The sequence below is a fragment of the Ochotona curzoniae genome, unplaced genomic scaffold (assembly GCF_017591425.1).
Source record: "Ochotona curzoniae isolate NIBS_2020 unplaced genomic scaffold, NIBS_Ocur_1.0 contig_2688, whole genome shotgun sequence".
Classification (NCBI taxonomy): domain Eukaryota; kingdom Metazoa; phylum Chordata; class Mammalia; order Lagomorpha; family Ochotonidae; genus Ochotona; species Ochotona curzoniae.
The window spans coordinates 15379575-15397550 of record NW_024465553.1 but is presented as its reverse complement, the minus strand read 5'-3'; the positions used below and the strand labels follow the sequence as shown (position 1 = coordinate 15397550).

At 44.5% G+C, this 17976-nt stretch overlaps 1 protein-coding gene across 4 annotated transcripts in view; it reads right to left on the bottom strand.

Moving 5' to 3' along the window:
• VIPAS39 (VPS33B interacting protein, apical-basolateral polarity regulator, spe-39 homolog) overlaps positions 1-17976 on the bottom strand; it is a 33495-nt gene that overhangs the window by 11861 nt on the left and 3658 nt on the right. For all 4 annotated transcript variants that reach the window (XR_005883326.1, XR_005883327.1, XM_040975237.1 and 1 more), the window contains exons 3-12: positions 17796-17898; positions 14488-14631; positions 12188-12226; positions 11776-11840; positions 11035-11091; positions 8753-8845; positions 8269-8302; positions 7729-7831; positions 6884-6911; positions 2543-2616 (exon numbers count right to left, since the gene is read on the bottom strand). Coding sequence is in view for 2 of the 4 variants with exons in the window: in XM_040975237.1 (XP_040831171.1) it covers positions 2543-2616; positions 6884-6911; positions 7729-7831; positions 8269-8302; positions 8753-8845; positions 11035-11091; positions 11776-11840; positions 12188-12226; positions 14488-14631; positions 17796-17898 (740 nt within the window). In the remaining 2 variants the exon portion in view is untranslated. The remainder of the gene's footprint in view (positions 1-2542; positions 2617-6883; positions 6912-7728; positions 7832-8268; positions 8303-8752; positions 8846-11034; positions 11092-11775; positions 11841-12187; positions 12227-14487; positions 14632-17795; positions 17899-17976) is intronic.

The window sequence follows — 17976 nt, the reverse complement described above, 5'->3', positions numbered from 1 at the left end:
GCTACCCACATCTAACCTGCCATGAGAGCGGCTCCTAATGGCAGAGAAAGCAAGCACAAAACAGATCTTTTGCTTGTATTATGGATTTTCCTAATTCAAGAGAGATCCCAAAAGTTCACAGGCTACATGTACCCATGATCAATCCTGCTGCAGAATGAATATGAATCCTGGGGAGCTGGCGTGGGACTTCTTTGACTAAAGAGTCACAAAGCTGCAACTAGCCAACCATCCAACATCCACATCTTGGTGAAGTTGGGAGCTTTGGATCGCCGCTTAATCAACTTCATTGGCATGTACCTTTGTCAGGCAGTTTGTATTGCAGAACACTAAAGATAAACAGGATTACATGGCTTTGTGGCTGGCACATGTGTAGGCTGGTGAAGATCTCTGCCAATGTCAAGGGTCCCATGTTTAAAACTACACATGATCAAGTTGCTTTCACACACAAAGAAGCTGAAGAACATTAAGTCAATGAGTAAGATCAGAAATAGAATCTAGACTGTCAACTCTGAGTTCACTGATCAATCAGCTAAAGTCCTTGCCTTGAATGCATCAAGATCTCATATCGGCACCCATTCTAATCCCGATGGCCTCGCTTCCCATCCAGCTCCCTATTTGTGGCCTGGGAAAGCAGTTGAGGACAGCCCAAAGCCTTGGGACCTTGCAACCACAAGGGAGACCCAGATGAGACTCCTGGCTCCTGGCTTTGGATCAGCTCAACTCTGGCCATTAAGGCCACTTGGGGAGGGCTCAGCGGCATGGCCTAGTGGCTAAAGTCCTCGCCTTGAACACACCAGGATCCCATATGGGCGTTGGTTCTAATCCTGGCAACTCCACTTCCCATCCAGCTCCCTGCTTGTGGAGACCTGGAGAAAGTTCCTGGCTCCTGGCTTCAGAATGGCACAGCACCGGCCATTGCGCTCACTTGGGGAGTGAATCATCGGACAGAAGATCCTCCTCTCTATTTCTCTTCTTCTCTGTATATCTGACTTTGTAATAAAAATAAAATAAATCTTAAAAAAAAAAAAGGCCACTTGGGGAGTTTATCAGTGGATGGAAGATTTTCCTCTCTGTCTTCCCTCCTCTCCGTATATCTGCCTTTCCAATAAAAGTAAATAAATATTAAAAAAAAATGGGAGGTATGTATTGTGGCCAGTATGTCAAGCTTCCACCTGTGCTGGTGGCATCTCTTACAGGTGCCCGCTGGCATCCTGGCTGCTCCATTTCCAATGCAGTTTCTTGCTAGTGTGACTGGGAGAGCACAGGAAGAAGGCCCAAGTGTTTGGGTCACTGCACCTATAGGAAACCTGCTTGAAGTTCCAGGCTCCTGGCTTCAGCCTGGCCCAGCCCTGTGGCCATCTGGAGACTGAAGTAGAGGATGAAAGATCTCTCTCACACAGTATAACTGCCTTTCATATACACAAATAAATCTTAAAAATTTATATCTAGATGATTGTTTGCACTGGACTGGTGCCTTTTGGACTTTGGAGTATCAGTTCATAATGTATTGCCACCTATTTATTATTGCATGACCTAAGGTCATTTAAAAAAATTACAACCCGGGCCCAGCAGCGTGGCCTAGCGGCTAAAGTCCTCACCTTGAATGCAACGGGATCCCATATGGGCGCCGGTTCTAATCCCGGCAGCTCCACTTCCCATCTAGCTACCTGCTTGTGGCCTGGGAAAGCAGTCGAGGACGGCCCAAAGCTTTGGGAACCTGCACCCGTGTGGGAAACCCGGAGGAAGTTCCTTGATCCTGGCTTCGGATTGGCATAGCATCGGCCGTTGTGCTCACTTGGGAGTGAATCATCGGACGGAAGATCTTCCTCTGTCTCTCCTCCTCTCTGTGTAACTGATTTTCCAATAAATAAATAAATCTTTTTTTAAAAAATTACAACTCATTTTTTAAAAAAAATAGAACGGGCCCAGGATGGCAGTCTAGTGTCTAATGTCCTTGCCTTCCATACACAGGGATTCCATACGGGTGCTGGTTTGAAACCTGGCTGCTCCACGTCTCTTCCAGCTCCCTGACTGCAGCCTGGGAGGACAGTGGACACTGTCCAGGATCTTGGGACCCTGCACTCACACAGGAAACCTGGGAGAAGCTCCTAGCTCCTGGCTTCAGATAGGCTCAGCTCTGGCCATTGTGGCCACTTGGGGAGTGAACCAGCGGATGGAGGATGTTTCTCTCTTTCATTCGCTCTGTAAACCTGACTTTTAATAACAATAAATAAATATTAAAAGAAACTAACAGATGTAGACAAAATCCCAGAATAAAATACAATCTTTCATATTAAATAAATTTAGTTATAGGAAAAAAAAAAAAAAAACCTCCCTACACTCTCTTCATTTTTTCTCAGTTTAACACCAGCCAATGAGAACTCTGTGTTGGAGGCTGGTGTTTGGGAACCAGCACATGAAATGCCCTTCAGGGACACTTAATGGTTCATTACTAGCCTTCTCCTCCTGTTTCACCTTCGAATATATTCAATCCTTCTAGATACAGGTCTTAGTACTTACAACTCTTCGCCCCTATACTCACCCAATGCACGTCTTAAGAAATTCTTTTCGTTTGTCAGGGTCCTGAATGCTCAAATGTTCTCGATAATGGGACAGCTACAAGAAACAGAGAGGCTTTTGAGTTGCTTGGGTTCCTTGAGAGACAGGTTGCTGAGTAAGTGGACTTTCCATGTAAAAAAATCAAACATCTCATTCTCAGGAATTCCTCCTGGGTATGGATGCTTTTGTGTTGGAAGAGTACACAGTGATTTGAAACCAGCACTGTCCAGTTTGGTAACCACTTTTTGGTTGTTTAAGTAAAAAATCCAGGTCCTTAGTAACTTCCACATTAGCACAAATACAGAATATTACAACACTATACGAAATTCTCTCAGTGCTCATCTGTAATGAAGTACTAAGAATATGTATCTAGCTCTTCCCTGAAAAGTTTTACACTCAGTATTTAACCCAATCTGGATATTTTCCTTCAGCATTAGTTTCTAAAATGCTAAAAATGCTAACCGTCTAACTCAAAGATAAGCTTGTGTTTTTGACCAAGGATATAATCAATGATACTATAATTATGAAATTGTCTAACATTAACATCATAGATAACAAGAACAGGGGTATCATGTTGATTCACATTCACTGGCAAACACTAAAAAAAAAAAAAAAAACACTTCATATTTTCTATCATGGAATTCTAAAAAAACCCCAAAAACATGCCTAATACAAAAGTTAAATTAATGTAATTAGTGATTATTGTGAAACCGTAATTTTATAATTACTTAAAACATTCTAAGAATTAAAAAACAAATGGTGAGTATGTATTGTAGCCTAGTGGCTAAAGTCCTTGCCTTGCACACACTGGGATTCCATATGGCTGTGGGTTCATATCCCTGCTGCTCCACTACCCTTCTAGTCCCCTGCCTGTGGTCTGGGAAAGCAGTCAAGGATGACCTAAAGCTTTAGGACCCCACACCCCCATGAGAGATCGGAAAAAGCTCCTGGCTTCTGACTTTGGATTGGCTCAGCTCCAGCCTCTGTGGACACTTGGGGAGTGAACCAGCGTATGCAAGGGCTTTCTATCTCCCCTTCTCTCTGCAAATCTGTCTTTCAAATAAAAAATATCTTTTAAAAAAGGGTGCTAAATAGATTGATATAATAGAAATTACACAAATTAGCATGAATATTAGAATGAAATAGCTTTATCAAGGACAGTGGATAACTGTAGACATATAGAAAAAAGTAAATTGGGCCCAGGGTGGTACCTAGCAGCTAAAGCCATTGCCTTGAACACACCGGGATCCCAAACGGAAACCGGCTTTAATCCTGCTAGGTCCTGATTCCCATCCAGCTCTCTGCTTGTAGCCTAGGAAGGCAGTCAAGGATGGCCCAAAGCCTTGGGACCCTGCACCATGTGGGAGACCCAGAAGAAGCTCCTGGCTTCAGATCAGCTCAGCTCCAGCCATTAAGGCACCTTGGGGAGTGAATCAACAGACAGAAGATCTTAAAAAAAAAAGTAAATTAGTAAATTATAAAACATAGCAATTACCTTCCTTTGTAAAATATATTATATAAAACATTCCAGATATTTAAAAAGTTAATCTTTAGGAAGTGAACTTTGTTACTAAATTCAGTCCATTACAAAAAAATCCTGTTTAGGAAATCTTTTATATAATTTTTTTTAAGATTTACTTATCTTTTATTGCAAAATCAGATATACAGAGAGGAGGAGATACAGAGAGGAAGATCTTCCATCCGATGATTCACTCCCCAAGTGACCACAATGGCTTGTGCTGCGCCAATTCAAAGCCACGAGCCAGGAAACTCCTCCAGGTCTCCTACACAGGTGCAGGGCCCCAAAGCTTTGGGCCGTCCTCTACTGCTCCCAGGCCACAAGCATGGAGCTGGATGGGAAGTGGAGTCACCAAGATCAGAACTGGCACCCATATGGGATCCTGGCGCGTTCAAGGCAATGACTTGCCACTAGGCCACCACACTGGGCCCTGTTTAGGAAATCTTATTTAAGGAGACAAAAAACAGGCTAGTGTTGTATAGCAAGTAAAACCACTGGCTGTGACATTATGCCTCCAATTTTAACCCAGCTTCCTGCTTATGTGCCTGGAAAGGCCATGAGTGATAATCTACTATGGTTCATGCAGTGGGTGTGGATGACACGAAGATGTGAATAGAACAGCTCCCCTGTTTGCCAAGGCACAAAGGAGCTTCCAGCTGTTTAGCAATGCCCAGCGGATGTCTCTCCAACCACCTTGATGTAGTCTCACCCACTTTTGCATGGACACTCAATCACCCCACTAGGTAACCTACTGAGGCATTGCTGTTTGCCCATGTGAGATGGTTTTTGCAACCGACGTGAGCTTGGGAGTTAATGTCGGTGATAATGTCTTGGTGAGTGGGCCTTTAACAATTTACACATAGGAGCACAATTAAGCCCATGTCATTTCTGGACACCTTATTGTGTGCCTAACCATTGCCTCAGAATCTGGCCCAGACATGTAGCACACCTTCTGGAAAAGGGCTTGATAAATCTCCTAAATATTAGTGAAGCTGATGGGAGTATGAGTTGAAACTACTATAGCAACAAATACAGTTACTGTGACCTTAAAGGCTATCCTATTTCTGCAATTTCTTTGGAGAATAGGAAATGTAGCTGTTTTAGCCTCTTATATAATTTTTGGCTACAGGAATTAAAGAATGCCTTTATTAATATTATAGAGATGTGTTTTTAATTATTGTTTGATTGTTTATGGGATTGTAGAGCCTGTAATTGTAGGGGGACTTAATATTTGAAACTTTTGTCTTGGATTTTTAAGTTTTTTCCCTTGTAACATATTTCTCTCATTAAATGATGGGCAAGTTGTGGAAATAGAAATGTAGTAGGAATGTATTACTGCTTAGCAGGTAATCGCATGTGCCTTGGCCTTGGAGTCCTGGCTGTCACTCAATGGCTACTAGCAAAGAATGAACAATGGCTTGCTTTGAAGAAAATAATTACGGTAACTTACAGAATTATCTTTAAGAGCACCTGGTTGACCATGAAGTAAAAAATAAAATAATCAAACATCTGTGCATACCCAGTTAGTCATGAAGTAAAGATAGAACAATCAAACTATTATGCAGAGGCGTGTGATGTCTCTGAGTAAATACAAAGGACAACTTCTTGAGCTGTTACATAGGCACCAAGTGACAGTGTCTGTGTCTTTTCTTTTCGCCGATGCCACACACCCTTCTCTGAACTCGGCTGGAGCTGGCCTCCGACAATAATCCAAGTATTTAGACCCCTACTACCAATGTGTGACCAGGATGGCCTGCATGGCTGTTGCAGCCAGGTGGGAAGTGAATCAGTGAATGAAAGATTCCCTCTCACTCTATCTATCTATGGGTCAATCTATCAAATCAATAAATAAATCTGAAAAAAAAAAAAGAGTGAATGTCCATTGCAATAGCCTCATGGCTACAGTCTTGCCTTGCATCCATCAGAATCCCATATGGGTGCTGGTTCATGTACCAGCTGCTCTACTGCCTACCCAGCTCCCTGCTTGTGACCTGGGAAGGCAGTCAAGGATGCCAAGCCTTGGGATCCTACACTTGCATGGAAGAACCAGAAGAGGCCATTGAGCTGGAGGCCAAAATGTACCTTTTTAAAAAAGATTTACAGACAGAAGGAGAGACAGAGAAAAAGACCTTCCATCCGCTGATTCATTTCCAAGCGGCCACAACAGCCGCAGCTGAGCCAATACAATCTGAGGTTAGGAGCCAGGACTTTCCTCCAGGTTTTCCCTGTGGGTGCAGGGTCCCAAGGCTTTGGGCCATTGCTGACTGCTTTCCCAGGCCAGGAGCAAGTAGATAGATAAGAAGCGGGGCTGCCAGGACATGAACCAGCGCCCATATGGGATCCTGGCAGATAAAGGTGAGGACTTTAGCCACTAGGCTACTGTGCCCAGTCCATCTTCTAGGTATAATTAATATCAAAAAAAGAAACACTTCAGTTTGGGCTCCTATTTTTTTTTTTTCTGACACGTAGAGGCAAATGAACAGGACAGAAAGGTCACATCTGTTGGTTCACTCCCGAAATACCCGAAGACCCGGGACTGGGCGGGGGGGCCAAAGCCGGGGCTGTGAGCTGCATCCAGGTCTCCCACCTGCTTGTTGCCATCACTGCTATATCCTAGGACCTGGGTTGGCAGGAAGCTGGAGTCATCAGTGGGAGAGGACAATCTGACCCAGGGACCCTGACTGGGAATGAGGACATCCTTACTGGGTGGTTTTTACAATAGCGTGCCTGGGCCCGGGATCTCAGAAGCTGAGCTTCGGCAGAGATTTCTGTTAAGTCCCCATCTGAAATGAAGGCCACACTTACCGCAAGTTCTTCTGTTCTATCTAGGAACCTGGGAAAAAGCAGAAGGGGGCAGGGCATTTTTATCTATGATGTGCGGCAGTATAACCTTACAAAACAGGGTAACTGCTGTAGGAAACACACAATTCAAACTTCTTCCTTCTATAATATAAGACCAGCCCTTCCCTTCTACCATCAGTCACCCCATAAAAACACACAGTGGATCACATATCACTATTTTTATTTTTCTTCACCTAAATAAAAGTAAGGAAAAGCTGGCACTAATATGAATAATATTAATGGCATTAATATGAATTAATATGAATGGCATCATGAATTAATATGAATGGCATTAATATGAATACCAAAAAAAGTTCTTTAAAAATAAAATTAAATTTTGTACAAAAAAAAGTTGCCATCTATACACAGTTCTTTCATCATATGCATTTTTCATAAACTTTTTAAACTTTTATTTCACAGGGATTTTAAAATTCTCAAAAGATTAAGGAATTCACTTCTATTAATACAATCTTAGAAACAGATCTGCTATATTGTACTTTTACTCTTCTCATAGATGCAAAATGTGTTATGTTTTATATCCCTCAAAGTTGACTAATTTGCTTAATTAGGGTCACTCTACAAACCAGGAGGGAGTGCCGGTAATTCATCCAGGCACGTCTGACCCCGGAGCCTGGCTGCTAACCACCCTCCTACACCGTCACTGTGTCACAGGCTGTGGCGCACTGTAGCTACCCTGCCACGCTTCAATATTTTCTGTTTCAGAAAAAAGGCAGTGTCTTTTTTTTTTTTTAATCTCTGGACTACCTTAAAACAAGTACTTATAAAATTACAGACCAATTAGTTCTTACCTGAAGAGGTCTAAAAGTAGCTTTTGATCCCCTATTTCCTTAAGGTAGTGAATGAGATGTCTCAGCGCAACCTGTCGCACCTCAAGCTCTCGGAAGAGAATCTCTGCCGAGCAGAAGTGAGGGGCAGAGAGATGAGAGGCTGTTACTCAATTGTGAAATGGGATCTTGGCTCACACGAAAGCCTGGAGGAAACTAGCAACATTTACTCCTATGTCTCAATCCACCAGCAGTAGACTGTGGTCCAGGACACATGCAGCTACTGAGTCAGTGTTTGAGTTATCAATCCGAACAGCAGGCTGTTAGCATGGACTACACGTTACTCAAACAACACAGCCATCCATGTCTCTGTTAACACACAGAGGGAATTTTGTAGTTACTGTATTCATCACCCCAAAGGATGTCTACAGAGATGTGAAGTCCTGGGCTAACCCCACTGTCTCAAACAGATCTGATCCTGGCAGATGCTGGAATAAAGGCCCCACGTCACTCTCAGGTGTTGGAGACACCTGCCAAGGAAGGTTTCCCTGGAACTGTGCTTACCTTTGCTCAGGGTCCTCTTCAGGAAAATCAGAACCTGGAGGAAAACAGAACAGATCATGTGTGAACTGACAGACACAAAGGCCTGACCATTCAGAACCAGGCCAACAACTCTCTAGGAATCGTCATAGGCACAGACAACAGATCTGTGCCATGGAAGGACAGACAGCGGACACCGGAACTCAGCCTGTCTCAGGAATCCACACGCCTGTACCCACACACGCTCGGACACGAGCTGTCCCCACAGCCTTCTCCAGCAGGTTATTTATTTATTTAGTAACATGGAGTAGCTAACCTTCTGTTTCTTGCTTACAATCAAGAGTGCCACACACAACACATCTCCCACCAGATGAACCTTGGAACAAGGTTACTGAAAATCTTACAGCTCAAGAAGAAATTCAGGATCACTTACTTGACATTTAAGCCAAAATGTTAAAGTCTGCTTTAATGGATTCTCTCCAGGAACTAAAACAAGCCCACCACTCACCGCAGTGATGACGTTGCCATCATGCGTGCTCACTGCCTCTTCCAGAAGGTGCAGCTTGTCCTGCAAGGAGCGGAATCTTTCCAGGGAGCAGACCTGGCAGAGACAAACAATCATGGCATGAAACACCATAGTGAGGAAGCGGTAGCAACAAAAGTAATTTCCCCGTGGAGTTTCTTTACCTTTACATTACAGTTCCCAGTATTCTGTGATACTGCAACTCTTACTTCAACCCTACAAGACACTAATGTGCTGAAATTCTGACAAAGTCAATGGAGGGAAAGAAGACTTGTTCTTTTCTGAGTAACACATAACTTGCATTAAATAAAATCTACTACCACGGGGCTAGGGTAGTGGTATTGCAAGCTAGTCGTCTGCCTGCAGGGCCAGCATTACATATGGACACTAATTCATGTCCTGGCTGTTCCACTTTGATCTAGCTTCTTGATCATAGTCTAGGGGAGTAGCTGAGGCTGGCCTAAAGCCGTAGGAACTTGTACCAACATGGGAGATCCCTAAGAAACTCCTGGATCCTGGCTTCACATCAGCTTAGCTCTCTCTCCTACTTCCTATGTAAAACCTGCCTTTCAAATAAAAATAATCTTTTAAAAATCTATTATCCTATTTATGTTACAAGTGAGTTTTGACAAGTATATATGTTCACATAACCACTACCATAAGACTCCAAAAATAACCTGGCCACTGGGACATTAACACTATTCTCCCAGCTCCATCTCCAGGCAGCCAATCATTTCTTTTCAATCATTAGTTTTATTCTTTCCAAAAGTTCTAAAAATAAAATTACATAATACATACTCTCTGCTTTACCTAACTTAGCTTTTCAACCAATGCCTTCTGAGATGAAATCATGTGTTCTGGTGTCAGCAGTTTTTGTCCAACTGTTTCCCATTGTACAGATGTGTTACTTTTTTTTTTTAATAATTTACCTTATGGGCATATGCTGATTTCCGCTTTTGGGGGTCTTATGAATAAGGCTGCTATGAACACCTGTGTGTAAGTGTTTGTATAGACACTGCTTTTAGTGTATCTTGGGACGTAAGTGTTCAGGAGCAGAACCGCGGGGCTGCATGGTAAGTGCATGTTTACGTTTATAAGAAATGGCCAAATGATTTTTCCAAAGTACTTTTACTATTTCACATTCATTAGCAGTGTATGAGACTCCGGTTCCTCTACATCTTCCCAACAGCCGCTACAATCATTCTTTTATATTTAGTTGTTCCAGTGGCTGTATAACGATAGCCCATGGTTTCAATTCAAATGTGATTCATAACTATAATGTTGGCCATCTTTTTAAGTGCTTTTAGCCATTTATTTATTTATTTTATGATATGTCTCTTTAAATGTTATGCCAAAATTTTAAGTATTTATTTATTTGAAAGACAGAGCAACAGAGAGAGAAGGAGAGTAAGAAAGAGAGAGATCTATCATTTGGTTCAACTCCCCAAATGGCCACAGCATTCCAGGCTAGACTGTCAAAGCCAGGAGCCAAGCACTCTGTATGGTCTGCCCCAAGTACTTCCTCTGCTTTCCCAAGCATATTAGCAGGAAGTTGGACTATTAAGTAGGATCGACAGAACTTTAACCAACAATATGCAAGTATGGGTTTATTGGCACACAAGCTGTAACTTAATTGTTGTGACACAATATTGGCCCTTGTGCCAATTTTTCTGGTGGGTTTTCTATCTTATTCCTGGCGGAATTCATGTTGTTAATAGTGCTTTTAGGAACAGTGTGGTGGCCCAGCGGCTAAAGTCCTTACCTTAAACACACTGGGACCCCATATGGGCCTCAGTTCTAATCCTGGCAGCCCTGCTTCCCATCCAGCTCTCTGCTTATGGCTTGGAAAAGCAGTCAAAGATGGCTCAAAGCCTTGGGACCCTGCATTCACATGCGAGACCTGGAAGAAGCTCTTGGCTCCTGGCTTCAGATCAGTTCAGCTCTGGCTGATTCAGCCATTTGGGGAGTGAATCAGCAAATGGAGGATGTTTATCTCTGCTTCTCTCTGTAAATCTGCCTTTCCAATAAAAAAAATATTAATAATAAATCTTCAGTGTATTTTTCACTCATCTATCACTGTTTCCTTACTACTCCAGCTAAGAAACACTGATAAACCTTGGAGAATCTGAAATTTTGTAGCTTTCAATTTTTTCTTTCTGAAATTCACTTCATTTAACAAATGGGAACTGAGAAGAGAAGTCAAGAATTGCCCCCTCTGCGTCCAAGCTTCCCCAAGGCTCCAGGAAGGTGTCCATCTGGGGCTTCACCTTTCCCTTGTGGAGGCGTCGCACCGTGTCGCTGGGGCTCCAGTCATTGCTGTAGTCCTGGAATGGGAGGAACACACAAATCTCAGCCAGCCACGGGCTCAGACTGAGCAGAATTCCCAGCTCCTCACCTCACATTCCAAGTCTCTGTCCTTATGAGAGATGTGTTTACAGAGGGGGAGAGAAAGGAATATCTGGGATGCTCTGCTGAATAACGGGAGGAACTGGATCAAAGGAGGATAAGCTAATCGACATAAATCAGTAACCCTAAACCTACTGGTTCAAGCTTCGAACCTCTAGATGTGATTAGAAAAGTATGCTGAGACCCCATCAAGCTGCTCTGGGCCAGCAGGCGAGGCAAGCATGAGACAGGTTCCTTTTCTGATTTTTAGAACATGTTTTCTTTTCTCCTTATGAGTCAATGTGCTTTTTTATATACTTCATGGGAACTGCAGCGCCACCAAACTTCCAGATACTAATCATGATCACTAAATTGCAAATTATCAGCCTTTAACAGTAATGTGGAGGCAGCATGAGTAAGAATATACAAGGATCGGGTCTCTGAGGCCAAGTTCCACCCATCCGAAGTCCAAGACCACAGGCAAGCCTTCAGGCTTAGAAACCCAGCTTTCTTATCTGTAAGGGGATCAGATAATACTTGCTCAAAGAGTTGGGAAGATCAGGCAAGACAACGTATGCCAACACACGTTCCACAGCGTCATCCCAGGGTAAACTACAACTCACCCTGTACTCCCCCTTGGGTCTTCCCAGCTCTGGAGCATAGCTTTTTGCAGGCGGGTCCGACAGAGCTGAAAAAGAAGACAGCAGCTTCAAGAGGCCACCGTGAGTCCTGTTTCTAGGCCTCCTTTTTCTCTAGTATATCCCTCTAACACATTTCTTTCTGTAACTTGTAGTTTCCCACGCTATCTCTATGGAAAAAACGAACAGATTTCAGTTCTTCCCAGAGACAACATCCCTGCAAGTAATTCCTTACCCCTGAAGCTACAATAATTTCCAACTTCTCACTAGTCCCAGAAATTTTCTTGAATAATGATCACTGATCAGAAGACAGTTTATCTAGTCACACCTCTACTGACTGCACCTCCAACCAGTGGCATTAAGCACGACAACCAAGAGAAGAGGGTTCAGTGCCTACCATCAGAAAGGGACTGGAAACTTCCAGGTCTGGTTCTACCTAAAAGTAAAGAAGACAAGAAAAAGAGGTGAACAGGTGCCAGAGCCATCCGCACATGGTGAAGGACACAGCATGTACAGACCCTGACCAGACAACATGGTAGCCTACAGTTTCAACAAGCCCTTATTCACCTTCAGAAATATGAAGTGACACTAAAAATATCTTTAAAAATTTCCTCCTTCATCTGAAAGGCAGAGTGGCAGACATGTCTTTTATCCAATCATCTGCTCCCAAATGGGCCTTAACATCCAGGACTGCGCCAGGCTGAAGCTAGGAACTTTAAAGATTTATTAATTGTTATTGTAAAGGCATATGTACAGAAAGAAGCAAAGACAAAGAGGAACATCTTCTGTCCAATAGTTCACCCCTCAAGTGACCACAATGGTTGGAGCTGAGCTGAGCTGATCTGAAGCCAGGAGCCTCTTCCTGGTCTCCCACGCAGGTGCAGGGCCGAAAAGCTCTGGGCCATCCTCGAATGCTTTCCCAGGCCACAAGCAGGGAGCTGGATGGGAAGTGGAGCTGCCAGGATTAGAACTGGCGCCCATATGGGATCCTGGTGTGTTCAAGGAGAGGACTTTAGCAGCTAGGCCACGCTGCACTGGGCCCAAGCCCCTGCTTCTTTAGGAGATGATGTTGTGTCATGACAGCGTGAGCTCCCACTTGTACTGTAAGTCCCCAACTACTTTACTTCCAACCCAGCTCCCTGCTAATACAGCCGAGGAAGCAGTGAAGACAGCCCAAATGCCTGAGTCACTGTCACCCCGCTGCTCCAGATGGGGCATAAACCAGGGAACAGATACCTTCTCTATCACTCTGCTTTCCAAATAAATCTTTAAAAAAAAAGTTGCTTGCTTTCAGTTCTCTCTGCTATTAACCCAGCAGTGGGACTGTTGGATCATGCGGTAAGCCCAGGCTTGATTTATGTGAGGCTATACCATCTAGCGCCCACCGTGGCTGAACCATATCCTACTCTGACCAGCAGTGTGAAAGGGCTCCCACAACACTGCACAAGAGATAGGAAGGAACTCTGATTCTGGCAAATTTTTTCAATACCTGACAAAAAATAGTATCAGTTTTATTCACCATGTTCTCGAAATTCATCCCAGTTTTCTTGAATTTCTCAGAGTGTTTTTATTCCTAATACCTAATTGCCAGAGCTAATGATAATTCTTTAAACTCCCAGTAATCCTTTTCCTCTAGGGTAAATGAGAATTATAGCATGAGCATTTTTATAGAGAAAGGGAAAGAAGGAGGCCAGCTAAACCTGGCCCGGCACTAGCATCCAATGTGGGCACCAGTTCAAGTCAGCAGCTCGACTCAAGATCCAGTTCCCTGCTAATGTACCAGGGAAAGCAGTGCAGGATGGTCCAAAGCCCTAGACCGCTGCTTCCCACACACCCAGGAGACTGGGAGGAGGCTCTTGGCTTGGTCTGGCCCAGACCTCGTCACTGTGGTCAATTGGACAAACAGTAGGTGAAGATTTCTCTCTCTCTTTATTTTTACCAGAGAGTCAAATATATAGAGAGGAGGAGAGACAGAGAGGAAGACCTTCCATCCGTTGATTTACTCGCCAAGTGGCCCCAATGGCCAGAGCTGAGCCAATCTGAAGCCAGGAGCCAGTAACTTCTTCCAGGTCTTTCACGCAGGTACAGGCTACCAAGGTGTTGGGCCATCCTTGACTGCTCTCCCAGGCCACAAGCAGGGACCTGGATGGGAAGCAGGGCCACTGGGATTAGAACCAGTACCCGGGCCTGGCGGTGTAGCCTAGCAGCTAAAGTCCTCGCCTTGAACACGCCAGGATCCTATATGGGTGCCGGTTCTAATCCCGGCAGCTCCACTTCCCATCCAGCTACCTGCTTGTGGCCTGGGAAAGCAGTCGAGGACGGCCCAAGGCTTTGGGATCCTGCACCCATGTGGGATACCCAGAAGAAGTTCCTGTATCCTGGCTTCGGATCGGCATAGCATCGGCCATTGCGCTCACTTGGGGAGTGAATCATCGGATAGAAGAGCTTCCTCTCTGTCTCTCCTCCTCTCTGTATATCTGACTTTCCAATAAATAAATAAATCTTTAAAAAAAAAAAAATGAACCAGTACACATAGGGGATCCCAGTGCGCGCAAGGTGAAGATTTTTGCCACTAGGCTACTGCGCTCAGCCCAAAACAAGTATTTTATAAATTCGAATAAACAAATAAACCTGAGATAAACCTTAGAAGAAAAAAGAAAAGAGGACTTCCTTTCCCCATTAATCACAACTATTTACCTTTAAAAAAGCTACTCAAGGAGTAGGTAGAAGCAGGTTTGGGTAGCTGTGCGTAGGACAAGTTGTTTCGGCTCTTTAGCTGCTCTCGCTCCTCGTGGGTGGCCCCACTAGTACCAGCAGTTTCTCTGATGGACCATGAGATACCTGTGAGACAGTGCAACCTGAATCAATCATGCTCATCCCAAGCAAACCCTTGACATCCAACATTCAATCAACTCTCACAGCTTCTCTCCAGAGATGCTAATGCTTTGGCCAACATGGGGCAGCCAGACAAAAATCAAGCACCTGCCCACAGAAACAGGGGCAGACTCCTGAGTAAATGGACTGTAGGAAAGGAAATCCAAATGACATTAAAGATGAACAAATGCTCAGTCTTAGCCTTAGCACTAACATCATGAATTAAAAGAATAATGAGATATCACTGGTCTACAATGCAGGGTACCACAAGGATCCAAAGGCTCTGGAATCCATGCGCTGTCAGTCCGCAAGGACCCGCAGCCCTCCCACGGCAGCTGGGAGTGCAAGATGACACTGCCCGACGGGAGGGAGCTGAAAGCCAGCTCAGATGTAAAGATCCAATGCCAGTAATGCCACTCTACAAATTCATCTGTTACTTACTCATATAGTCAGAATTTAAGGTTACGGATAGGAACCTAAACCAAAAATGACTGAAAAGATTTAAAGCACATCAACAGTGCACTGGTTATATAAATGAAGGTAAATTCGCTCAGTAAATATCACGCTGCTAGTTAAGGGTAACAGAGTAAGAAATGTGCTTACACTCTGCTAAGAAACACTATCACCACATGTTACTGCTTGTGTGAACTGGGGAATAACCAACATTTCCTGGGCAGGTGTTACAGCACAGCGCGTTAGGCTGCTGCCTGGGATGCATCTCTGGTCTGAGTGCCAGCGCTAAGTCCTGACTGCTCAGTACTTCAGACCTGGTGCCCGTTCACGCACCCGGGAGGCAGCGACGGGGCCCACGTACTCAGCTTTAACCTACACCAACCCTGCATGTCGAGGGCTTTGGACAGTGAACCACGAGATGAAAGATCTCTCTCTTCTCCTCCATCACTCTGCTTTCTAAGCAAATAACTGAAAACATACGGATAAAGTAAATTTATCCTAAAGGTATTTCCAAATTGAAGAAAGATTTTTAAGCTGAACACATGAAAAGTAAATATCAAATGCTCCTTGAGAGCCTGAGAGATTCAGAACACTGTGAAACAGAAACTTATCACCGTTCCAATATTTTTTATATTTTTAAATCATATACCAAAACACTTCAAATTAAACCTCTCTCGAAGCTCAGATAGAAGGCAAAGGGTTAAGTGGTTCTCTGTAATGGCAGGGCAGTAAGATTTGGTGCCTAGCAAAGCCAGTTCTGACAATTAGCAACACTTAAGGCAGTAATTCTCCAACTGAGCTACACATTAAAATAACTTGCAATGCTGACAAGAAGTTGAGAACCAACCCCAACCAACCCTCCAGAGACTTGCCCTGAGACCTAGTAAAGTCCAGAAATCAGTTATTTTAACAAGCACCTGGAAGGAGCCTAAAACAATTAGCCAAGAATTAGCACAAGATTCCAGAGCCTTCAGAGGACAAACTAGAAGATGTACGTACATTTTGGTCTAGTAATAACCAAGAAGAAAATAAATAAATAAGAATAGAAAAAAAAAAGAAGAAGATGGGGTCAGGGTCCAGCACAATAGCGTTAACAGCCAAAGTCCTTGCCTTGAACGCATCAGGATCTCATATGGGTGCTGATTCTAGCCCTGGTGGCCTCGCGTCCCATCCAGATCCCTATCTGTGGCCTGGGAAAGCAGTTGAGGACAGCTCAAAGCCTTGGGGCCCTGCACCCACGTGGGAGACCCAGAGACTCCTGGCTCCTGGCTTTGGATCAGCTCAACTCTGGCCATTAAGGCCACTTGGGGAGTTTATCAGCGGATGGAAGATCTTCCTCTCTATCTTCCCTTCTCTCTGTTTATCTGCCCTTTCAATACAAATAAAATAAATAAATCTAAACAAAACAAAGAAGATGAGCCCGGTGCGATAGCTCAGTGGCTAAAATCTCGCCTTGCCCATACTGGAATCCCATATGGGCACCAGTTCTAATACTGGCTGCTTCACTTCTCATCTAGCTCCCTGCCTGTGGCTTGGGAAAGAAGCTGAGGACAGCCCAAAGCCTTGGGACCCTGCACCCACGTGGAAGACCCAGTAGAGGCTCCTAGCTCCTGGCTTTGGACCAGCGCAGCTTCAGCCACTGTGGCCACTTGGGGAGTGAGCCAGTAGACAAAAGATTTTTCTCTCTGTCTCTCATTTCTATAAATATCTTTCCAGTAAAAATAAGTAAATCTTTAAAAAAAAAAAAAAGCAAAGAAATATAACTTTAAATAGAATACTCCTATCCTTTGAGATTGTTATTTTTAAAGAGGTTTTGCCGCACCAGCATCGGGGCCAGCACTGTAGTGCCATTGGTTAAGGCGCCACCTGCCATGAGCGCATTGCACTGGAGTGTCAGCTTGAGTCCTGGCTGCTCTGCTTCCGATCCAGCTCCCTGCTATGAGTTCAACTGCCTGGGTCCCTGACACCTATGTGGGTGACGTGAATGGGGTCCATGGTCCAGGTACTGACTTGGCCCAGTGCCCACTGTTGGGTCTATTTGTAAAGTAAAGCAGCAGAGGAAGACCATTCTGTGTCACTTTGTCTTTCAAATAGATCAAATGTATCTAAAGATTTTTTTATTTCATTGGAAAGGTAGATATACAGAGAGAAGGAAAGACAGAGAGGAAGATCTTCCATTCACTGATTCACTCCCCAAGTGGCCACAATGGCTGGAGCTGAGCCAATCCAAAACCAGAGCCTCCTCCAGGTCTCCCACGTGGGTGCAGGGTCTCAAGGCTTTAGGCTGTCCTCAACTGCATTCCCAGGCCACAAGCAGGGAGCTGGATGGGAAGTGGAGCTGCTGGGATTAGAAACAGTACCCAAATGGGATTCCAGCACATGCAAGGCGAGGACTTCTGCCACTCACTAGGCTACTGCGCTGGGCCCTAGCAAACTATCTTTAAAAAAAAAAAGAGAGAGAGAAGGAAGAATTAGCATTAGGATTGCAGATCCACACAGTCACATGGGAACGACTGCTACCCCTCGCCAAGTATCTTCTCTGGCATTACGTTCCCAGATGTCCGCTCATCTGTAAATAGTACCCCCTCTTTTCTTTTCCTGCCTAGTGTTGGGGAGCCTCCCTTAGCAAGCGGAGCCTGCCCCAAGCAGCAGCGCCTCCTCGGCCTTCTTGCACTTACTGCCCACAGGTTCTCCACTCCAGCTGACTCGCTCCAGGTCGTCGTCATCGTCGTCATCCACGAAGTCACGAAGGCTGTTCACTGCGCGCTTGGATTCCTTCAGCTGCAGGGACACAAGGCAGGGCCCTCAGGCGGCAGCACTTTCTACCTCCCTCTTTCCAACCCAGGAGGCTGAGCAAGG